Consider the following 18,416-nt stretch of genomic DNA (forward strand, 5'->3'; position numbering starts at 1 on the left):
CTTACCATATCTGACATTATGACAGCAAACAGAGAGAGGTCTAATTTGGTAAATTACACTGGACAGGACCCACGCTTACAGTAATAAGATATACTCCAATCACTTCATACTCATAAAGGCTATCTCTCTTTTGAGAAAAATGAACTCAACTCTGCTAAAATCTTCAAAAGAAAGAAGCAGCTGAGCAAGTGTTTTGCATTATCAAGAATTATTCTAAAATAACATGCAAATTGTCCTGCTTTCTAGATGTCTATTCCTGCATCTTTTGCTTTTACTGTTATGAATTACATCAAGCATCTACTGAACATCATCTCTACTGATGGTAGGGAATTGTATTATGGTAGCATCTAGAGACCTCAAGTAAGATCATGGCTTGTTTTGTTAGGTACTGTATAGAGATGCAGTGCCTATCCTGAAAAGTTTACAACCTAAACTGACAACATAAACAATGAGATGGGAAGCAGAAGCATCATGTCCTTTTTATACATGTGTCATAGTGGGAATAAATAACTTCTCATGGTCATCTGTGAAGACTGTGGCAGACAAAAGAAATGAAACCAGAATTCCAGTCCTAGTCCAGTGCCTTGACCAGAAAACTTATTTTCATTTTACTAGTTCTGTATTTTGTTTTATTTTTGAGATACTGATTATTATACAGGTATTATAACAGGAATATTAACCTGGATGCTTACCAGATATTTAATACTCATTTTCTATACATTTAAGCTGGATGATGACACTAACTCTAACAGGGAGCATCTACACGAGATGCTTTACTGAGGAGCTGACTAATTAGCTCTGCAGTAAAGTGTCAGTATCTACACAGTGAGGCTATTAGGTCCCAGTAAATGAATTAACTCCATTGTAGGATAGTACTGCCTGACACAAATACTATCCTATGGCAGTTATTTACTTCGCTGTAATACATGTGTAGACAGTGACCAGGGCTGGCTGGGGCATGAGGGTGCTACAGTGTAGGGTTGCCAGCTGGCTAGCCTTACACTATCATGCCCTAGCCAGCCCCTCCGCAGCCGGGGGGTGGGTAGGGGCGGGTAGGTGGGGAGGAATTCTGGACTGACAGATTGACCCCCTGGGGCCCTCTGCCAGCCAGGGCTGTGTCACCCCAGCTCATGTATGAACACTGCACCCAGGAGCAATGAACTCCAGTGTGAACTGTGCTGGAGTTTCTTGTGTTGCATTAATATCATGTGTAGACACACCCACAGAGACCTTATTCGTTTCCCTTAAATATAAAGTGGCACGAAATTAAGTACAGAAATAATGGTATTAATGAGATATTTCTAAATGCCAAAAAGTATCTTTGTCAGTTGGGACTGTTGCCTGAAATCTATTTTGACATACCTGAAATGACACCTTACAAGATTAGTTTCATAATAAGGCGGTTCCAGAGACCTATTTCAACTCCAGTCCTGACTTCTTGACACCCTCCCCAAATCTTAATCATACACATTTTAAACCAGATGTAATATTTCAGTATAAAACTGTGTTTATGCTCTTGTAGTATTCATAATTTTATACTCTACCCCTGTAGTTATAAAGTAAGTACAGCAAGCAAAAGGCATGCAATTTATTTAGGCACTACAAAATATTAGCTATCACTACTTTTTGTCACTTAGCGTAAATTATCTTCATAACTTGGATGGTTATAAGTATGTTTGTTAGCAGCCCCAATTAAGGAAATATTTGTGCCACGTCCCACTGGGCATGACTATGCTAATACTTCTCTCCCCTTTCCAAATCCAGTGTCTAAATCTAATTAGTTTTGAAATTCAACCCTATCAGGACAATGTAACTCTGTCATCAGTTGCCCACAGCTCTTGATAAAGGTTGTGTTCCACTGGAAGAATTTTTTAGTGGTACTACTTTATATTACCCTACCCTTTAATGACAAACTGGAGATGAAAAGCTCATTACTAGCTCTTGGGACTAGATAATTGTATTATACATAGTTGTTGTTTTACAACGATGCCAAGAGATGAAGGTTTTAAGAAATCCATGGAATATTTTTTCATTTCACTTTATACAATATGGGAGTCAATACTCGTCATTTAGCCTTCCAAATACTTTTGTAAAAACTAACATTTCAGCTTGCAGTTCTAAAGCTAACTTTAATTGGGCATATAATTTGAAATCAAAAGGACTTTCTTAACACAAGAGCACATTTGGAAGAAGTCAGTCTTGTGACAGTGACACTATCATTACTGTTAAATGGGGATACCATAAGGCCAACAGTAACCCAAGCCTCCCAATCAATAAGGACATCATTATGCCACTACCGAATAAGCTCAAATCTAGAAAACCCTCTGGAAATACGCCAAGAAGTTCTATGATGATAACAGGAGCAGCGAAGAACAATGGAGGGAAGCCTGGGCAAATACCAACCTGCCATAGAAATACATCGTTAGCGACCCTACAATCCCTCAGCCAGGATTTAACCTATTTTATTACATATTATAAAGATTTGGTCTTCCCTGAATTGCATCCAGACACTTCATGGAAAATGTTGACACCTATTCCATAAATGGAAAATCAAGGAGAGTCTGGGTTGCGGCTGTGGTGTGATTTTTCAGACAGTGCAACACATTGTGAATGACTGCCCAATTAGATCATTTAATGGCAATCTAAAATCAATCCATGCAGCTACCCCTGAAGCAGCTGAATGGCTATCAAATTTAGATATTAATCTATGAATGTTGTAATCCTAAAATGTCATCAAAAGAGAGAGAGATTATTATTAAAGACTACTCTTATGTATTACCTCTTGAAGGAGGTATTTCATAAAAGCCTGCTCAAGCATTTAGGAGTTAATATAAAACAACATTTTGTATGTAGCAAGACAATTTCAGATACTTTATAAGCCATATACAACTTTGGTATTAACACTTGAAACTTGTTATGTATTTTAGTCACGAAGACTAAAAACATGGTTTTGATATAGTTATGGATGTTTAACTACAGTACTCTGAGCATGCACAGAGTCAGGTCTTTAAGGTTAAAAAGATTCACCATGTGTTAAGCTTTAGATGTGAAGATACAACTGTATTTTAACTAAGTAATAATGGAAATAGGTGCAAATGATTCTAATGGAAATTATAATATTGAAAGATGTTGGGGTCTTTCATACATATACCAATTTTATATACTCCTTTTTCACTCTGAATAAATATTGCTTAATTATTGCTTTGTCTGCAAAAAGAATAGTCTTTGACTTCTCGACTTGTCACTGATTCTATAGTAAAATAAAATGTAAAACTAGTGATTGCAGCCATCTCTAATAATTGCCATGCAAATGCAGAAGTAAGTCATGGGATGAATAAATAAAGGTAATTCTGCTAAACTGGAGGGGAAGAGAGGGAAGATGAGTCTGAAGACAGATGGTCTTATTGGTTTAAAAAGACTTATTTTTTCTCTAATTATAAAAGTAAGATAACTTTAAGTTCTTTTTTCTTATTAGACAGGTATACTTGCACACATTCTGCATCAGTTACACCCCTACAATAAGTAATTAAATCAATGTGTGCCACTGATAATGTCTAAAGGTGGAATTTAGTCTTCAAGTTTGTTGATTGTCTGGGATCCCACCGGTTCCTTTTGACACATATTATCTATACTCTAGGAACTGAAACTTATTTAATTCAAGTTCCTGTTACCTTACTGTACGGAAATCATTAATATAAAAGGATTGTGTAATGAATTATGATAACACAATCACACCAGAACTGCCATTTATTGGATTAAACTATAGGTCCATCTTGCCCAGTATCCTGTGTCAAATAGTAGGAGAGAGAGGATGATGAAAGAGAGAGTGAAAAGGGTATGAGCAGGGTTTTCCTCCTGCTCTTCTTCCACCTGCAGCCTCCAGTATGTTAAGAAATGTTGAGTCTGCTGCATTTTTAATGCAAGGTGAAACTTAATGTTTGTGCACCCAACAGCAGTAAAATATTTCCAGTTCTGAAATGAGTACACCACATCATTAACAAGCAAAAATTCTCATGATGTAATATTTTAGTTCTCAATTAAAAACCAGATTCATAAACTTTGCTATCAAAACATAACTATATCATGCACATTTGCTATAATTACAACACACCACTTTGAAAAACGCAGCACTTTTCCAATGCATCTATGAAGTACGTGCATTTCTGCAATTACTCGCATAGAATTTTAGTACTGCTTCTACAGCAATATTGTAATATGTAATAAAATTACATTTTGTGCTTTTTCACATTCAAATTGTATCCTTTCCTGCAACTTTAGGTACAAACCTGAAGATAAGACCTTGAAAAATTCTTCAGCACCAAATTCTGCTGCTCACTCTGTGAAACATGCAAAATACAGCACAGAGTAGTTTTGTAATGAGATGGGCCAGAAAAACAGAAAAAAAATATTCTTCTGGATTGTTATGTCTATTACAGTTCCCATATTTGAAAGCACAGTTACCTTAATATAGGACTTTTAATATGTGGACTGATGATTAACTGTACATTTGCCAGTGTTGCGATGCCAATTATTATCCAGAGACTTGATGTAGCAGCTCAAAAATGTGAAATTGCTCAAAACACCTTTCTCATTGGATGTTCTCTTTCCCCTGGGATGAATACTTCCATGAAAGATACCCTTGCCTAATTTTTTTTAGATACAGAAATTCTCATTGGTGTTGCTAATCACAATTCTTGGGAGCATAACTTTGACAGAAACTTTGTCCCACAAATTAACATATCCTTAGTATGCCTGTCATATTTAACATGAACAATATTAAATATTAGTCAAGATACTGAGACTAAACTGTTGCCAAAAATGATCGCTGTGTCTGTAAAGACATAGACAATATTTTTTTTTATTGTTAATCTTCTTACTAAAGCAACCAATAAAACCCAAGCCTGGGAGGAGCAATCCAACAACATTCCTGCACATGTGATCTGAGGAAAAATGAGAGTGAAATGCAGGCAATATCTGAAAATATTTTGCAAATTATAATATAGTATATTGAAAAATTCCTTTAAAATAGCAGGTAAACTTAGTTATTAATTGTTGGCAACTATCATCTCACTCCAATTTATGTCACTTTTTGTGCTTCGATGCTTGAAAAGGTAACAAAAGGATCAAATGATATTGCTTTGTTATTGTTACTTTGTAAACCTAAAATTTTCACCTTTCAATGAGGAATTAAAGAAAATTATAATAAAAAATTCTTCCTTAACAAGCTGCAGTAAAAATGCACTTTTGTTTCCCAGATACATTTTATCTGGCGATGAGAGCAAGGCATCTGACAGCAATACAGTAGTAATTGTGCAAAAAGAGGACGGTGATATAAATCACCAAAGGTTAATGATCAGGATGTGAACAGAGGGACTTGTTTACAGAAATAGCATGCAATTTAAAATTTACAAGAGATTTAATGCCACTGCTTGGCAATCGCTAAAATCAACAGCCCAGAAAACAGTGACATTAAGAAAAATATTACAGTTATAATCATTCCAAAATAAGTCAATTAGTGTTAGGGCATGCGCTTGCGATTACTTGACCCATTTGGTTTGCACTTAAGTGAAAAAAATTTTCCTCCTATTATACTGAGATTACTGAATTGTGACCTATTTTGCATTCCATATTTTGAACACTATCCTTTCTCACATGCTGCCTGAGATGGCGGCCAAGGGTTTTTTCTCCTTGCCTGGCTTCCAAGTAATTCTGACCTTTGACATTTGTAATAATAAAAAACGAAGGCAGTTTATAATTGTGTTGTTCAAATGAAGGTGGGGGAAAAATTCAATCTGCTATTATACAAAAGCCATGACGGCTGTCTTCAGTGAAAAAAAGCAATGTAAGTCAATTTGTGAACTTTGGCACCAGGCGACCTTTAGAAATACAACAATATACAGAATTTACAAGCAAGAGTAGCACATGCAAATGACCCGGTACTGTCTCGCCTTTGGATTAGAGCTACAAAGAGCATTATGGAGAACGCTTTCACAAAACAAATTAAGACTGTTACTTAAATGTCACGGCACACTATTGTATTTGGCTACAGATCATTACACCTGATACTAACACTTTTAAAAACTGTAATAACTTGGAAAATATTACATTGAGTGCCCACATGTATAAAAGGAAAATAGAAAAAAATAAAAAAGAAAATGGGTTCCTGAAGTAATTTAAACATCACCACTCCACGACTAGAGGGAAAGGTCAAAATTTAAGTAAGCTGAAAGGAACATGAATGGCAAAATAAAATGCACAAACAAAAAGATGAAAAGACCACTGGAATGACTCTGCAAACACAAAATGAAAGCACGCATGCTTTGGGCAAATTTGATTTCCATTCCTGCATTTGGAAAGGGAGAGAGGCAATGAGGACAAGTCTTGGAGAAGCAGGTAAAAAGGGGACAGAGGGGAGGTGTTAATCTAAAATGTGCTGTTTTAATTTATTACCTTCAGTGTTGGTACTGCTGCTGCTGTATATATTTCGCAGGCTACCAACACGGTTTAGTTTCCAAGCTTTGCGTTTGGCTGCATCCAGAGAGCAGAAGGGAAAGAGAAAAAAAAAAGAGAAAAGAATAAAAATAAAGAAAAGAAAAATGAAAAAGGGGAGAAAAGAAATGTCAAAGTATCATGTGAAGTAAAATACAAGCACATACACAACCACACACACATCCACAATGCGCACAGAACAATACAGCTTCTCTGTACCACCAAAAACATGGTCAGCCCCTATTTTTTTAAATTGAAAAAAGATACTTTTAAGTCTTTAAAACATGACAAGACTTGTCCAGATTAATTGGATCTGCTATTGTAAAATAGAAACAGACAATGGAATAGAAAATGCACTTGCAGTACTTCTATAATGATGCACTATTAGAGAGAAGACAACTATTGAGGTGTAATGCTGTTTAATTCATAAGGCAAAAAAACCTCTGCGAAACAGAGGGCTTTCCTTATTGCTAAGAGAAAGTATTAATCGCTACATGCCTGAAACAATAAAAATTTAAATTTCTGGTGATCATGTAATAGATTTAAATCATCAAACAACTATGAATGTTGTTTCTCTTGTTAGGCTTAAATGTGATACTTAATAATTATTTTAGGTGTCAAGTAGATGCTGTCACTATGCAAATTTTGTTTTTTTCAGAGGCAGGTCACTGGCAAAATTGCTTATTTGGAAGGTAACATAAACCATCTGTTTATAACAGAATCTTTCATCGCTTTATCAGAATTAGAGCAAACTTTTAAATGCCTGTTCTATCCTTTGAGTTTCAAGCTCCTGCTTCTGATAGTAACAGGAATAGCTCTACAGAAACTACTTAAATCCTCTACTCATGATGGAAGATTAATTCCCTCACTTTATTTGGTTCTATATCTTTACCTCAAAATCAAATTCAAACCATGAGAAATAAACCCAACAGCATATTCAGACTAAAGTTCCATGAGACAAACTTCATTTTCCTTGTCAAACCAAAAGCAACCCCAAACACACTACTGGCATTCAACACAAAACAGTACACAACCCTCAAATCATGTCTGTTATTTATCCATAGAACATGCACAATATGAACAATGGGCATGGCAAACATCTGACATTCCCACCCAAAATGATTCTTATATGTGACCTAGAAGAGCCATCTCTAAGGATGAGATGGTAGAGTATCAATTTGTGGATGCATGACTTAGCAGGTACTGTTTTCATAAAACTGAGTAGGTGCAGAACAGGGAACAGATTTCACTTGTAACACTGCTGAGTGGCAAATCTCCATCACGTGTCAGAACTAGTAAAACTTGTGACTTCAAGCCATGCAAGCATAGGAAGACACAAATGCCAAACACTGAAGTAGGCCTCATATTCTGCCCAGTCTTCTTATTCATTCAACCACCAATATGCACCCATAATACTTTTCTTGAGTACATGAAAAAAACACTTGGTACAGGTGATCAGTATCATTATCCCCATTTTACAGATGTGCAAACTGAGGCATAGGGATGGAAGTGACCTATTTCCAGCAGGACAGGGCTGGAATGGAGAACAGAACTCAGGTTTCCTGTGTTACAAATCCAGTACCCTCTGTACTGAACTACACTGCTTGCAGAGCATGTATCAGAAAGAAAATGGAAGTTTCTTAGTCTCTGTTTATCTACGGTCAAGGTACATGGCGCAGCACATTTGGAACTAGAAAATTTGCCATCTTAGCTCATATAGAGTCTATGATAAGAAATTTCAGGTATGTGATAAGTTATTATGGTTTTGCCTTCCCCCAGCTGTCCTTCAGCTTTTGGAATGATATGTACACTACATAAAATACGCAACCATTTGAAAAAGCGCTTTTCTTATTTTCTTTTCCAGATATATATCCTTTATCACCACCATGGACTGCTTCAAAAATACCCATTTTCCACAGAAGAACACAAATAAGGAATCCAATTAGAAACGTTAATATGTAACTAGATTTACACTGTAGGTGATGCAATCACAAACTCAGTCCAGTTTAATGCTGAAGGGAGAAATTCCTTCCCATTCCCTATTTCAAAAATTCTCTAAATAAGCACTGAAAATGACCTACCATACTCACACAACCAAGAGCATTCCTATAAAAGTTATTAAACTATAATTGAAGAAGAGTATCCAACTACTCTAGAACATTAGAATATACACTTTTTAATACAGTGGAATCCAACTTTTAATGGTTTGCACTGAGAAGGGAAAAATGGAAAAAGTGGAGATTTGAGTGCTGTCGCCAATGCCCTTACTTTAAAAAATATATTAGTTAAATGAAGATATACAATATTATGTGGACATCTGAGTGATTAGGTCAGATTCACGTATAGCTATAGTCAATTCTAAAAGTATTTACTATGTCCTTTAATATTAAGGACCTTCTCTTTTAAGAAACATTTAGTAAGTCTCAGCAGATACTAACAACTAGAGAGGCTCAATTTCCCAGCTGAAAACTTACTTTTCCTGACAAAATTTACATATAAATAGGCAAAATCTAGGCTTAGCCTCCCCTTTCAAAGGGGAGGCTATCTCCAGTACATAAAGCCCCTTCCCAGTGTGCTTTGTTTTTCATTTTTCATACTCTAATCGCACATTACAGTATGGATGTATAAGCAGGAAGTGAACTTACAGCCTGGTTTTCTATTAACCTATTGATGAAATAATCAATTTTAATGTGTTAAATGTCATGCCTTTTTCTTGCTTTCAAACAAATGGACTTTTTCCTGCAGATGCTGAGATCCTGAAACATCTTTGCATGTCCTGCAACACTGATGAGACCCCAGTAAACTTCTTTATTGGGGTGCTGTGATGTCTTAGATAATACAACATTAACCATCAACAGGCTTTGGACAATGCCAAATGCAGCCTGAAGGATTCTGATTGATGTACATAAGAACACCAGGGCCCAGCTTAACCAACCTACCTTGACTGCCTTCAAAATTATGTACCGACTATAAATTTTTGTTACTTACAAGGAAGGCCTTAACAGGTACTGGAAATCATTTTGCCTGGTTTGTCATTGGCTTGCCTCCCAGGGCATTCAGTCCATCTAGTCTGGGGTCCCCTTCTAGTTCAAAAAACAGGTCAATGTAAGTTATGTCCATACTAGGATGTACAACACTTACCAGGAATCTAACTACAGAAATACTTGCTGTCTTTTATGAAACATTCCTATTTTGAAAGGACATTAAGATACTTTGAATTTGCTAGTGTGTTTTCACTAGGCTACTTTTCCATTAAAAAAAAAGCTCCTCTTTTTTAAACTATAAATTTGGGTTCAGATCTCTCAATTTAAATAAAACTATCCCACACAAGTTTTTAGTTTGCCCTAACATACTGTTTTCCATCTAATATGTTGCAATATCATAACCTGCCTTATTAATGTGTTCCACAAGGTGTCAAGGAAGTCTTTTATCAATACCTTTAAACTTGCCTTTGTTTTGTATACATTGCCTATTAAAACCTAAACCCACCTGTCCCTGAAATCAAACCTGAATGCATATACAGACTTCAAGGAACAATTTTTGATCAAAGCTAATTAACACACACAATTTAGACTGATGAGATCAAATTTCTACCCCTTCAATCAGCAATTTAATTTGTGCTTTCTGACATGCAAACTAGACTGGTACAATAAGTCATTATTTGTTGCTTGGTGATACAGAGCGATACTATTAGGAACACAGCTCTCACCTGCCAAACAACAGCATAATTGTTATAATAGTTTACTTCAGCACAAATCATAATCCAGCAATTCCTGTTATGATCACTGTTGCACGAGATTATAATTTCAATCTTTGCGATACTGAGGCATCCTTAGAAAATGAAGGGTTAAAAAAATCTCGAAGTCTTGAAAGCTAGCCACTTTTGTTGAATCATTTCTAGAATCTGATTTACTATATGCATAGCAGAAACTTCTTTCAGCTACCAAAGTAAAATATATAATTTAAAACCGTCAGATCGAGTAAACTAACTGATCCATAAGGAGGGAAGACCAATGAGTTTCCACAAAGAACATACCTTCTTGAAACATTACAATAGGACATACTGACGGTCTTTATCACAGAAACTATGGCACAGGCAAGCCAGTTGTTACAGCAGTTGTTCAATTCAACTTGGAGAAAATGTAACTCATTTTTGAAAGAGGCTAACTGTTCTAACAGAGCCACTCACTAGCCGTTTCAGACAAAAACTTCTATGTGGAATCTAAGCTTTTAGATATACGCCTATCACTATTTTTCCTATGAATTAAGTTATTAAGAATTCGTTCCCTCCCCGCTGCACCCCCTAAATTTGTTTTAACTTTCAGTGCTTAGTTGCACACTCAGTGAATATGCAGCATGTTTTTTTAAAAAATCAGTTAGCGTGTCTGCATTTTTGTAGTACGTGACAAGAGATGTGATACAGTACACGGTATAATCTGGGAATTTTTGGTTTCATTTTTGTACAGGTTTAAGACATTCTACCAGTTCTCAAGAAGAAACACTGAAACCCCTAAGTACATGCTTTCATTGTAACCAACACATCCCAATCCATTTGGACTTCCATGATAGTGAATTCTGTATTCAGAAATCAGGATTGCATGATCTTCTTTCCTCAAAAGTAAGATGCAACTCTTAGAGCTGGAGTCCTAGGGTGTTTATACATGTGCTATTGGAGTGTGGTGGGGGGGGGAGAGGGCACTTTAATTAGAATGGCTCTGAAAGCTTCTTGCGCATCAGCATCCCCATGCTTCAAAATGGTGATGGAGGCACTTTATCTAAAGCTTGTCAAATGAGCTTTAGATAATGCACCCCCACTGCTATTTTGAAGTGCGGGGATGCTGATACATGAGACACTGGAGGTTGCTGAAGCACGGTCATTACTATGCTCCAGCAGACTCGATTAATCGAGTCTGCTTTGACGCACTGTAATTAGAGTGAGTTAAAGTGGCCTTGCTGCTCATGTATAGGCGCCCCTAGTAACTCCCCTATGTAGGCTACTTATTTTTTTAAAACATTTGCCAATTTTATTTATTATGAAGTGCTCTACAGTTTCCAGGATTTGCAGGATGATTTTGAAATCTGACTGCTCTGTTATCAGAAAAGTGCCTTTTAATATCTCTATCTGAATTCCATCAGAGTTGGCTGATTTATAAGATGTTGTGGAATACTCCCATTGCCTGGCTGTCTCTCGCAACCACTTGGTTTCGATTTGCTGACAAAACCTCTCAAGATTTTTTTCAGCGTTGTGCAAGCATTTCCTCAAGCATCTCCCTTCAACAGTGCACTTCATGTGAAGCCTCTGCCCAAGACACAGATTCAATGGACCCTCCTCATCCTCTGGTGCATCAAAATGCACTTTGATCTGGAGGGAAACTGCACTGCACTGGAACTCAGGAGACCATAAAATCCAGTCACTACATCTACTAGCTGGTGCTAACATGAGTCTTTCAGAGCTTTCATTAGTAAGCATGAGCTCATAAAATAGGAATACAATATGCATCTTTAATTTGGTAACCCACATCTCAGATTGGCTTCATTTGGGGTCATTTGCCAAATATTTCTTTTCAAACAAGGTGTCTGTAAATAGAGATATTCCTGCATATGCAATTCATTGCTTTCCGTGTGGTCATTACACAGCTGCTAAATTCTGTTCAGTTAGATGTGTGATATTTTGTTAAAATAACTTCAAACAGTTTGCATATTGTCCATAAACTCTGTTTTTAAAAATACTGTGCATAGTAAGAACTCATTCAATCTTTATGAATAGGGACTTACCCAAATTAAGGAAGCATGTGGCTGATTTTGCACACAGTGTGTGGGGCCAGCCACCAATTTTGTGGGCTGATTGTAATGCCCTACCCATGCCTCTGACTAGCCAAGGAGTCCTGCCCCTTGCTGCTGATTGGTGGAGGGGGTAGAGCCGCATGACAGGCAGCCCTCTCAGCAGTGAGGGGTGGGGGGCGGCAGCCATCTTGGCTGCTCTTCTTTGTGCCAGCAACCCCCTTTCCCTCTTATTTTTTTCTGCAAAATCACAAATTGCATAGGTCACTACTTATGAAATGAAGCTCTCAATTTATTTACTTCAGGGATGTTAAACTCATCTGGCCCTGCAGGCCGGATGGATGGTGCAGTACTGGCCCACGAGCTGGATCAGGTCCATGGACCCACCACCTGCCCACATTCCTGCTCCAGTGCAGGTCACATCTGCCCAGACCGGTCCGGGTTGTGACTCGAGTGAGCACCAGCACTCAGCCCGAGCAGGCACCACTGATGGTGCAGCCCAGGACTAGACTAAGGAAATGCTGTGGCCTGCGATGGCCCGAGTGAGAGCCACAGGTGGCACATGGCCTGGGCCTCTGTGCAGGAAGGGTTGGGTGCAGCAAAGAGGGCAGCGCCAGGGTCCATATGTTTGACGCCCCTGATCTAGAGGAACAGCAGCATACCAAGCTCCTCTCCCCTTACCAATATGTCCACTCTCTCTTAATATTGAAGCACTCCAGAAGAGTAATTCTGTTTAACCTCCAGTCCTTGGTATCTCTGCTGAATCTGTTAATTACTGCATAGCTGGTTGGGACCTGGCGGAGTGACATCTACTATATCAGCGGACGATGGAGTGACATCTACTATATCTCGTGTAAAGATGACACTGAAAATCCACAAAATGGGTACAACTCTTAACTCTTATTCAGCGGGTCTGGATTTGTACTGGTAAATGGCAAGTTATATACCATCCCACCATCTTATATACATTTATTCTACTTATGACTCATTAGCTGTGTTTGAACCTACAGTTTCCAAATACGAAGGCAAGCAAATGACAGAAAATCTCAGCTTGGACCTTGCCTGTCACCGAGTTCCTATGAGTAAATCCTCAGCAAATCACAAATTAAAATAATCTTAGATGGGACTATAACAGTGTGTTCCTCATTTTCTATGTACTCGACTTGAGACCTAAGGTTACTGATTTACTTAAGTTTTGAGCACTGATCATCACAACTGTAGTGAATGGGACAGGTGAATGCTCAGACCTTTTGTCAACTAGTTAATGTGGTTTACAGAAAAAATGTAAGGATTGAAAGTTAGGAGGTTCTGAGTTCTTAACTGGCTTGCAACTGATTTGCAACTGTCTCAGCTTTCACTTATGTCAAAAAGGCAAACATTCTTTTGTAGGGGAACTGTAAGGATCAATTAGTTAATGTCTATACAAAACTCTGCATTTGTAACATGCTAAAAAAGTATAAGGACTACGAAAATTCGATGCAATTACTAAGACACCCCAAACTAGCAGGGAGGACAAAATATTGGTCTGTTTCCTTGATGTCATCACCTTTCTGTAAAACTGCTATTTCAACAGGGATGCTGGGAAGACAAATCCATTAGTATCTGGAAGATGCAGATAACCTTAAATTTGCTTTTTGTTAAATTTTTAGCACTTCACTTTATTTGAACAATACGCTTTTAGCTTATTTTGTAAATAGCATATATTTATATTTTAAAATATACATACAAACCTATTGAAGACAGGAAGACTGCATATATGAGAGAAATGCTGCTTTGGAAAAGCCTTTTGCTAAGATAGGGAGTAATTGGCAATCATTTAAACTTAATGACTCCCAATTACCACATATCTTTGTATTTGCTCAGCTAACAGCTCTATATCTGTGACCATCCCATTGCAGACAGGATTTTGTTTTTGTTTTCTTTATAGGGATCCCAGGTATTTTGCTTTAATGAACCTATTTTTCCCTGTTCATTCATTTTTTATTAGTTTGGTATTATAGTAAATATGTGTGCTATCATTACTATTACTACGACATTAATTCTAAAAACACCCAATAATGTATTGCCTATCAGGGTGCCTGTGCACAAATTTTATATCTGCAGTGCTCCCCAGTGGAACTTAAAATTGTAATCTTCTGAGTCTTGTTAAGAAAAACATTGAAACTTATTACTTGTATTTTGGTAAGTATAATAAAACACACTTCAATTCTTAGGAATGTCTTTATGTCTATAGTTTTGACTCTGAAGTCTTCCTTTATCATTGTACTAAGAAACTACAGACTTGTTAATGTCACCTCTGGTCTCCATCTGACAGAGTTCTTTGTTGATTAGATAAATAGTCCTCAGATAGCTGATTAAAAAATGATGTAGCCGTTAGGTTGTGTGTCCAAGCCTTGTCAGCCATGTTGGATGTTAAAGCGTGCATGAATTACATCCCTGGAGTGTGCTGAACAGTGCTGATTAAATGAGGCACGCCACAGCCCTCAGCATCAATTATCAGAAATAATAGGATCTTTTCACCTACACTGGAAGAAGGGGGTTGGGGATGGAGTCAGTGTGCCACTCATTTCTGAGAATATCTCATCATCAGAAGCACAAAATAAATAACTCTGTCTATTCACATAAGGATGTTTATTTTTTGTGAAACAAGTTAAAGCATAAGAAACTGTAAGATGCTAACCTTCGCAGGTTAAAACATACAAGTTAAACTGGTATGTGTTAGTAACTAAACTAGACTTGTATAAATGCTAGCCTTACAGAAAGGCAAGCTTATCTGTCAGAAAAGCAGAGTCAGATGCAGGCTCTGGGGCAATCTGCATAAAGCTACCACCACAGTGGGGACTGGATTCTACTTTTTTGCCCTTCTCCTGCACTTTTTAGTGTGCTCTGCATCCCATGATCTTTCATCAGGAGCCATTTCACTGTAAAGTTGCAGATTGGAGATTTCTCTTTTGTGTTGGCCATCTGAACATTCATTTGCTCAACAAGACTGTGCCAATGTTCTGTTCTTTCATAATAGGAGCAGAATTATTTCATAAGATGCAACCCAGAAGATTCTTACATTATGTGAACTCGCTACTTCAACTGTGAAGGGGCTTGACACAATGCTCTTTTCCTAGAGGACACCATACAGGGAAGTAGTAATGTTCAAACATCCATTAAAAGGCCTTTGAAAGGATTAAAAAAAACCTAAACCAAGAAAATACAATGCAGGACATCTATTTAGAGAATAAAATAACCTGGCTGAATTGAGTTTCTGACCTGGAGTAACGTGATGCCTGTAAATTTGATAAAAAGACAGACAACTTTATAAAAATATTTAAAAAAGCAGTCTAAATATCTGACACACATTTAAATCTTCTCTGCCTTACCTAGTAAACTGAGCGGTATGCATTGCAGATTTTAACATATTGGATTTAAATGGCAAAACTACTCTAAACTCCTGAAAGACATTTGAGGCTTTGAAAAGTCTCCATTTAGTGAGTTAACGTGGACTCTAATAGGGAGACAAATGTAAGATAAAAAACAAAAGCAAAGAACAAAAGGTATTTTATAAAATAAGGAATTCAAGCTTGGTTAGCATGGGTCAGATTTTTCAAAGGGGCTGAAACACCCCAACAGCTCCTATTTAGGCATCTACTCAGAGCCAGAAAAGTTGATAGGTGGTAAGCTCTTCTGAAAATCTGACAATGATTCTTTCCGATTGGAGGGGAAATTGTTAAAAAAAATACTGAATTGTGAATTTGTAAAGCAGCTAACGCTAAACTTGATATTATAATTTAATATCTGATGATGGACTGGAGACTGACAGTCAATGATCCATTTTAAAACTGTGAAACAATGAAAAGTAATGGTATTTGGAAAGTATTGCTATTTTACTTAAATTTGGTCTGCAGCTTCTCCCTTGTGTAATCCAAATGAAGAAAAGAGAAGAGCTGGATGTAAAAGATTCATAGTGACCACTGAGTAAGTATCTAAAGTATCATATTTACTCTTTTAGGAATATGACCACTGTCAATTAATATTAATAAGGAGCAGTTCATAAAACGGTTAATTTTTCTTTCCTGAATAAGGTTTTTCCCAGTGAATATTCTACAGAATGTAAAGGACTAGGATGACTATCCAGCATGCTACAAATACATTACAAACATCCAACATTCAGAGAAAAAATACTTGTTAATTGGAAACATTTTCTTTTTTCTCAGTTTTTCATTTCCTGCAGAAGAAAATTATAGGTCTTTTATACACACAAAAATCTTTTTCAACCACCTAGAAAAATTGTCTTTTAATAAAAGCTTTAAATTGTACTATCATATTTCAAAGGCAATGAACAGTTAAAGCAGCTAATCAAAGGCATAATTATTTAATGACTAGTACTCATGCTATCTAACAGGGCCATAATTGCTTGGCTGTGATCACTAGACCACCAGCTTCAATACTGGAAAACAAGTACTTTGCTTGTAGCATTTGATCAACCAATTTCTAAGGTTAGTTTCTTCAATCGGGTTGACTTTATGAAGGTAGCTGAGTTATTATGGCACCAGATAATCAGTTATACTACCTCAGTGTTTCTAATTATATTTGAATTAGAAATAATTTCTAGGGGAAAAGGGTGTCAAACAACATAATACCAATATTTCCCTGGACACAGTATACTGGCAGCCACCGCCACCACCACCTTTTAGTAGTAATTAATGACACAGAGCAGTTTTCTATAAATCCTAGCCTACCTTATTCTAGTGATTATAATGTAAAAGAACAAACTGGTAATTACAAAGGATTTTTCCCCTTAACTGCACTTTAATACTTATTGTCAATACTCCATTTATTCTGAGTTAGTGGAACAACACATAAGCTGATCTTCTAAATACGGTTGATTTATACTAGTGACTTCTATAAATGGAAATGCTGGAACCTAATGTCTGATATCTCAGTTGACATTATTAAAGCTATCCAAAACTACTTATTTACATGAGCTTTTAAATTTGTTGGCTTTGCAGTGAGATATTTACTTAGAGATACCCTATTATAGAGAAACTGCTTGACTCATAATGTTTCAATGGGGGGTGCTAAATTCATAATATGAATTGTTACCCTTATTGACTCAATTTTTATTTCATGGTTGAGTATTCGAAAGATCCCTGTGTTTTTAACCACCCAACAATTTGATTCCAAGATGAGTCTTACTTTTGTATTTAACATAGATTGAGCTTCCAAAAAAACCAGAACAAAAGGCACTGGGCATCACCAACAAAACTGGATCATTTTTGTTAAGCTACCATTTCAACCAAATAACTTCCCTCATGCTGCTTGTTTCAGTCTTACAATGTTATAATTTAAAGACTCAACAATAATAGTGTATTGCTATGGCAGCCGAAACTTCTGTTCATGTTGCTACAACATGGTAAGTAATCCATTTAATCTGTGAAAACAAATCACTTTCATATTTAGATTACAAATTAAGTGACTTGCAGGGTTGCAGTTTCTACTTTGCAATGCTGCCAATGCATAGTGTAACATGGTTATATTGGAAGCAAACAGAATTATTTCTAAAAAGTAAAAAAAAAAATCATGACACACACCAGAAAAGGGAGGGAGAGGAGGGGGGAAAGCATCTGTGGCATAATGCCAAAATGGACTTAAAGGAAACTATTAGCATAATACCAAGTATACAGGGGACATGGTATTCTCAGTAAGCCTACCTTACTACTTCTGTTTAGACACAGTATTAACTCACTGCAAAGAGAAAATTCTCACTTGCTTACTCCACAGAGAACCACTACTTTTATGGCATGATGGATTTATTCTGGTTTCGGACCATCAGTTTCATCTAAGGATAGGGAGCCTGCAATCTTGCCTGTTATAGGCTGATAAACAAGGAACATTTAAATCCATTAACCAAAGATGCATTGTTCTATACTTTCTCCTCCTTTGAACAAAAAGCAGCCACATTTTGTTGATAGTGCAAGCAATTACTGTCAAGAAAACAGTTACAAAACAAGAGAAAGAGCTATTTCCACTCAAAGGAGTTTTAGTCTCAATTCTTGCTTTAAAAGTTATTCTCAATGCAGGAATCCTGAAATATCTGAAGTACTCTGCCACTTCTTTTTCATGCAATTTCTTTTCTAATTTATATTGGATGTCAC

The 18,416-nt window shown here is 36.8% G+C and overlaps 1 protein-coding gene across 5 annotated transcripts in view; it reads right to left on the minus strand.

Annotated features, from left to right (window-relative positions):
* AGAP1 (ArfGAP with GTPase domain, ankyrin repeat and PH domain 1) overlaps positions 1 to 18,416 on the minus strand; it is a 679,540-nt gene that overhangs the window by 84,479 nt on the left and 576,645 nt on the right. For 3 of the 5 annotated variants that reach the window (XM_019523354.1, XM_019523357.1, XM_019523353.1), the window contains one exon: positions 6,451 to 6,528. The exons of the other annotated variants lie outside the window; for them this stretch is intronic. In XM_019523354.1, the coding sequence (XP_019378899.1) occupies positions 6,451 to 6,528 (78 nt within the window). The remainder of the gene's footprint in view (positions 1 to 6,450; positions 6,529 to 18,416) is intronic. 5 annotated transcript variants of the gene reach the window in all.

This window comes from Gavialis gangeticus, unplaced genomic scaffold (genome assembly GCF_001723915.1).
Source record: "Gavialis gangeticus isolate Ggan-Ray unplaced genomic scaffold, GavGan_comp1, whole genome shotgun sequence".
NCBI lineage: Eukaryota > Metazoa > Chordata > Crocodylia > Gavialidae > Gavialis > Gavialis gangeticus.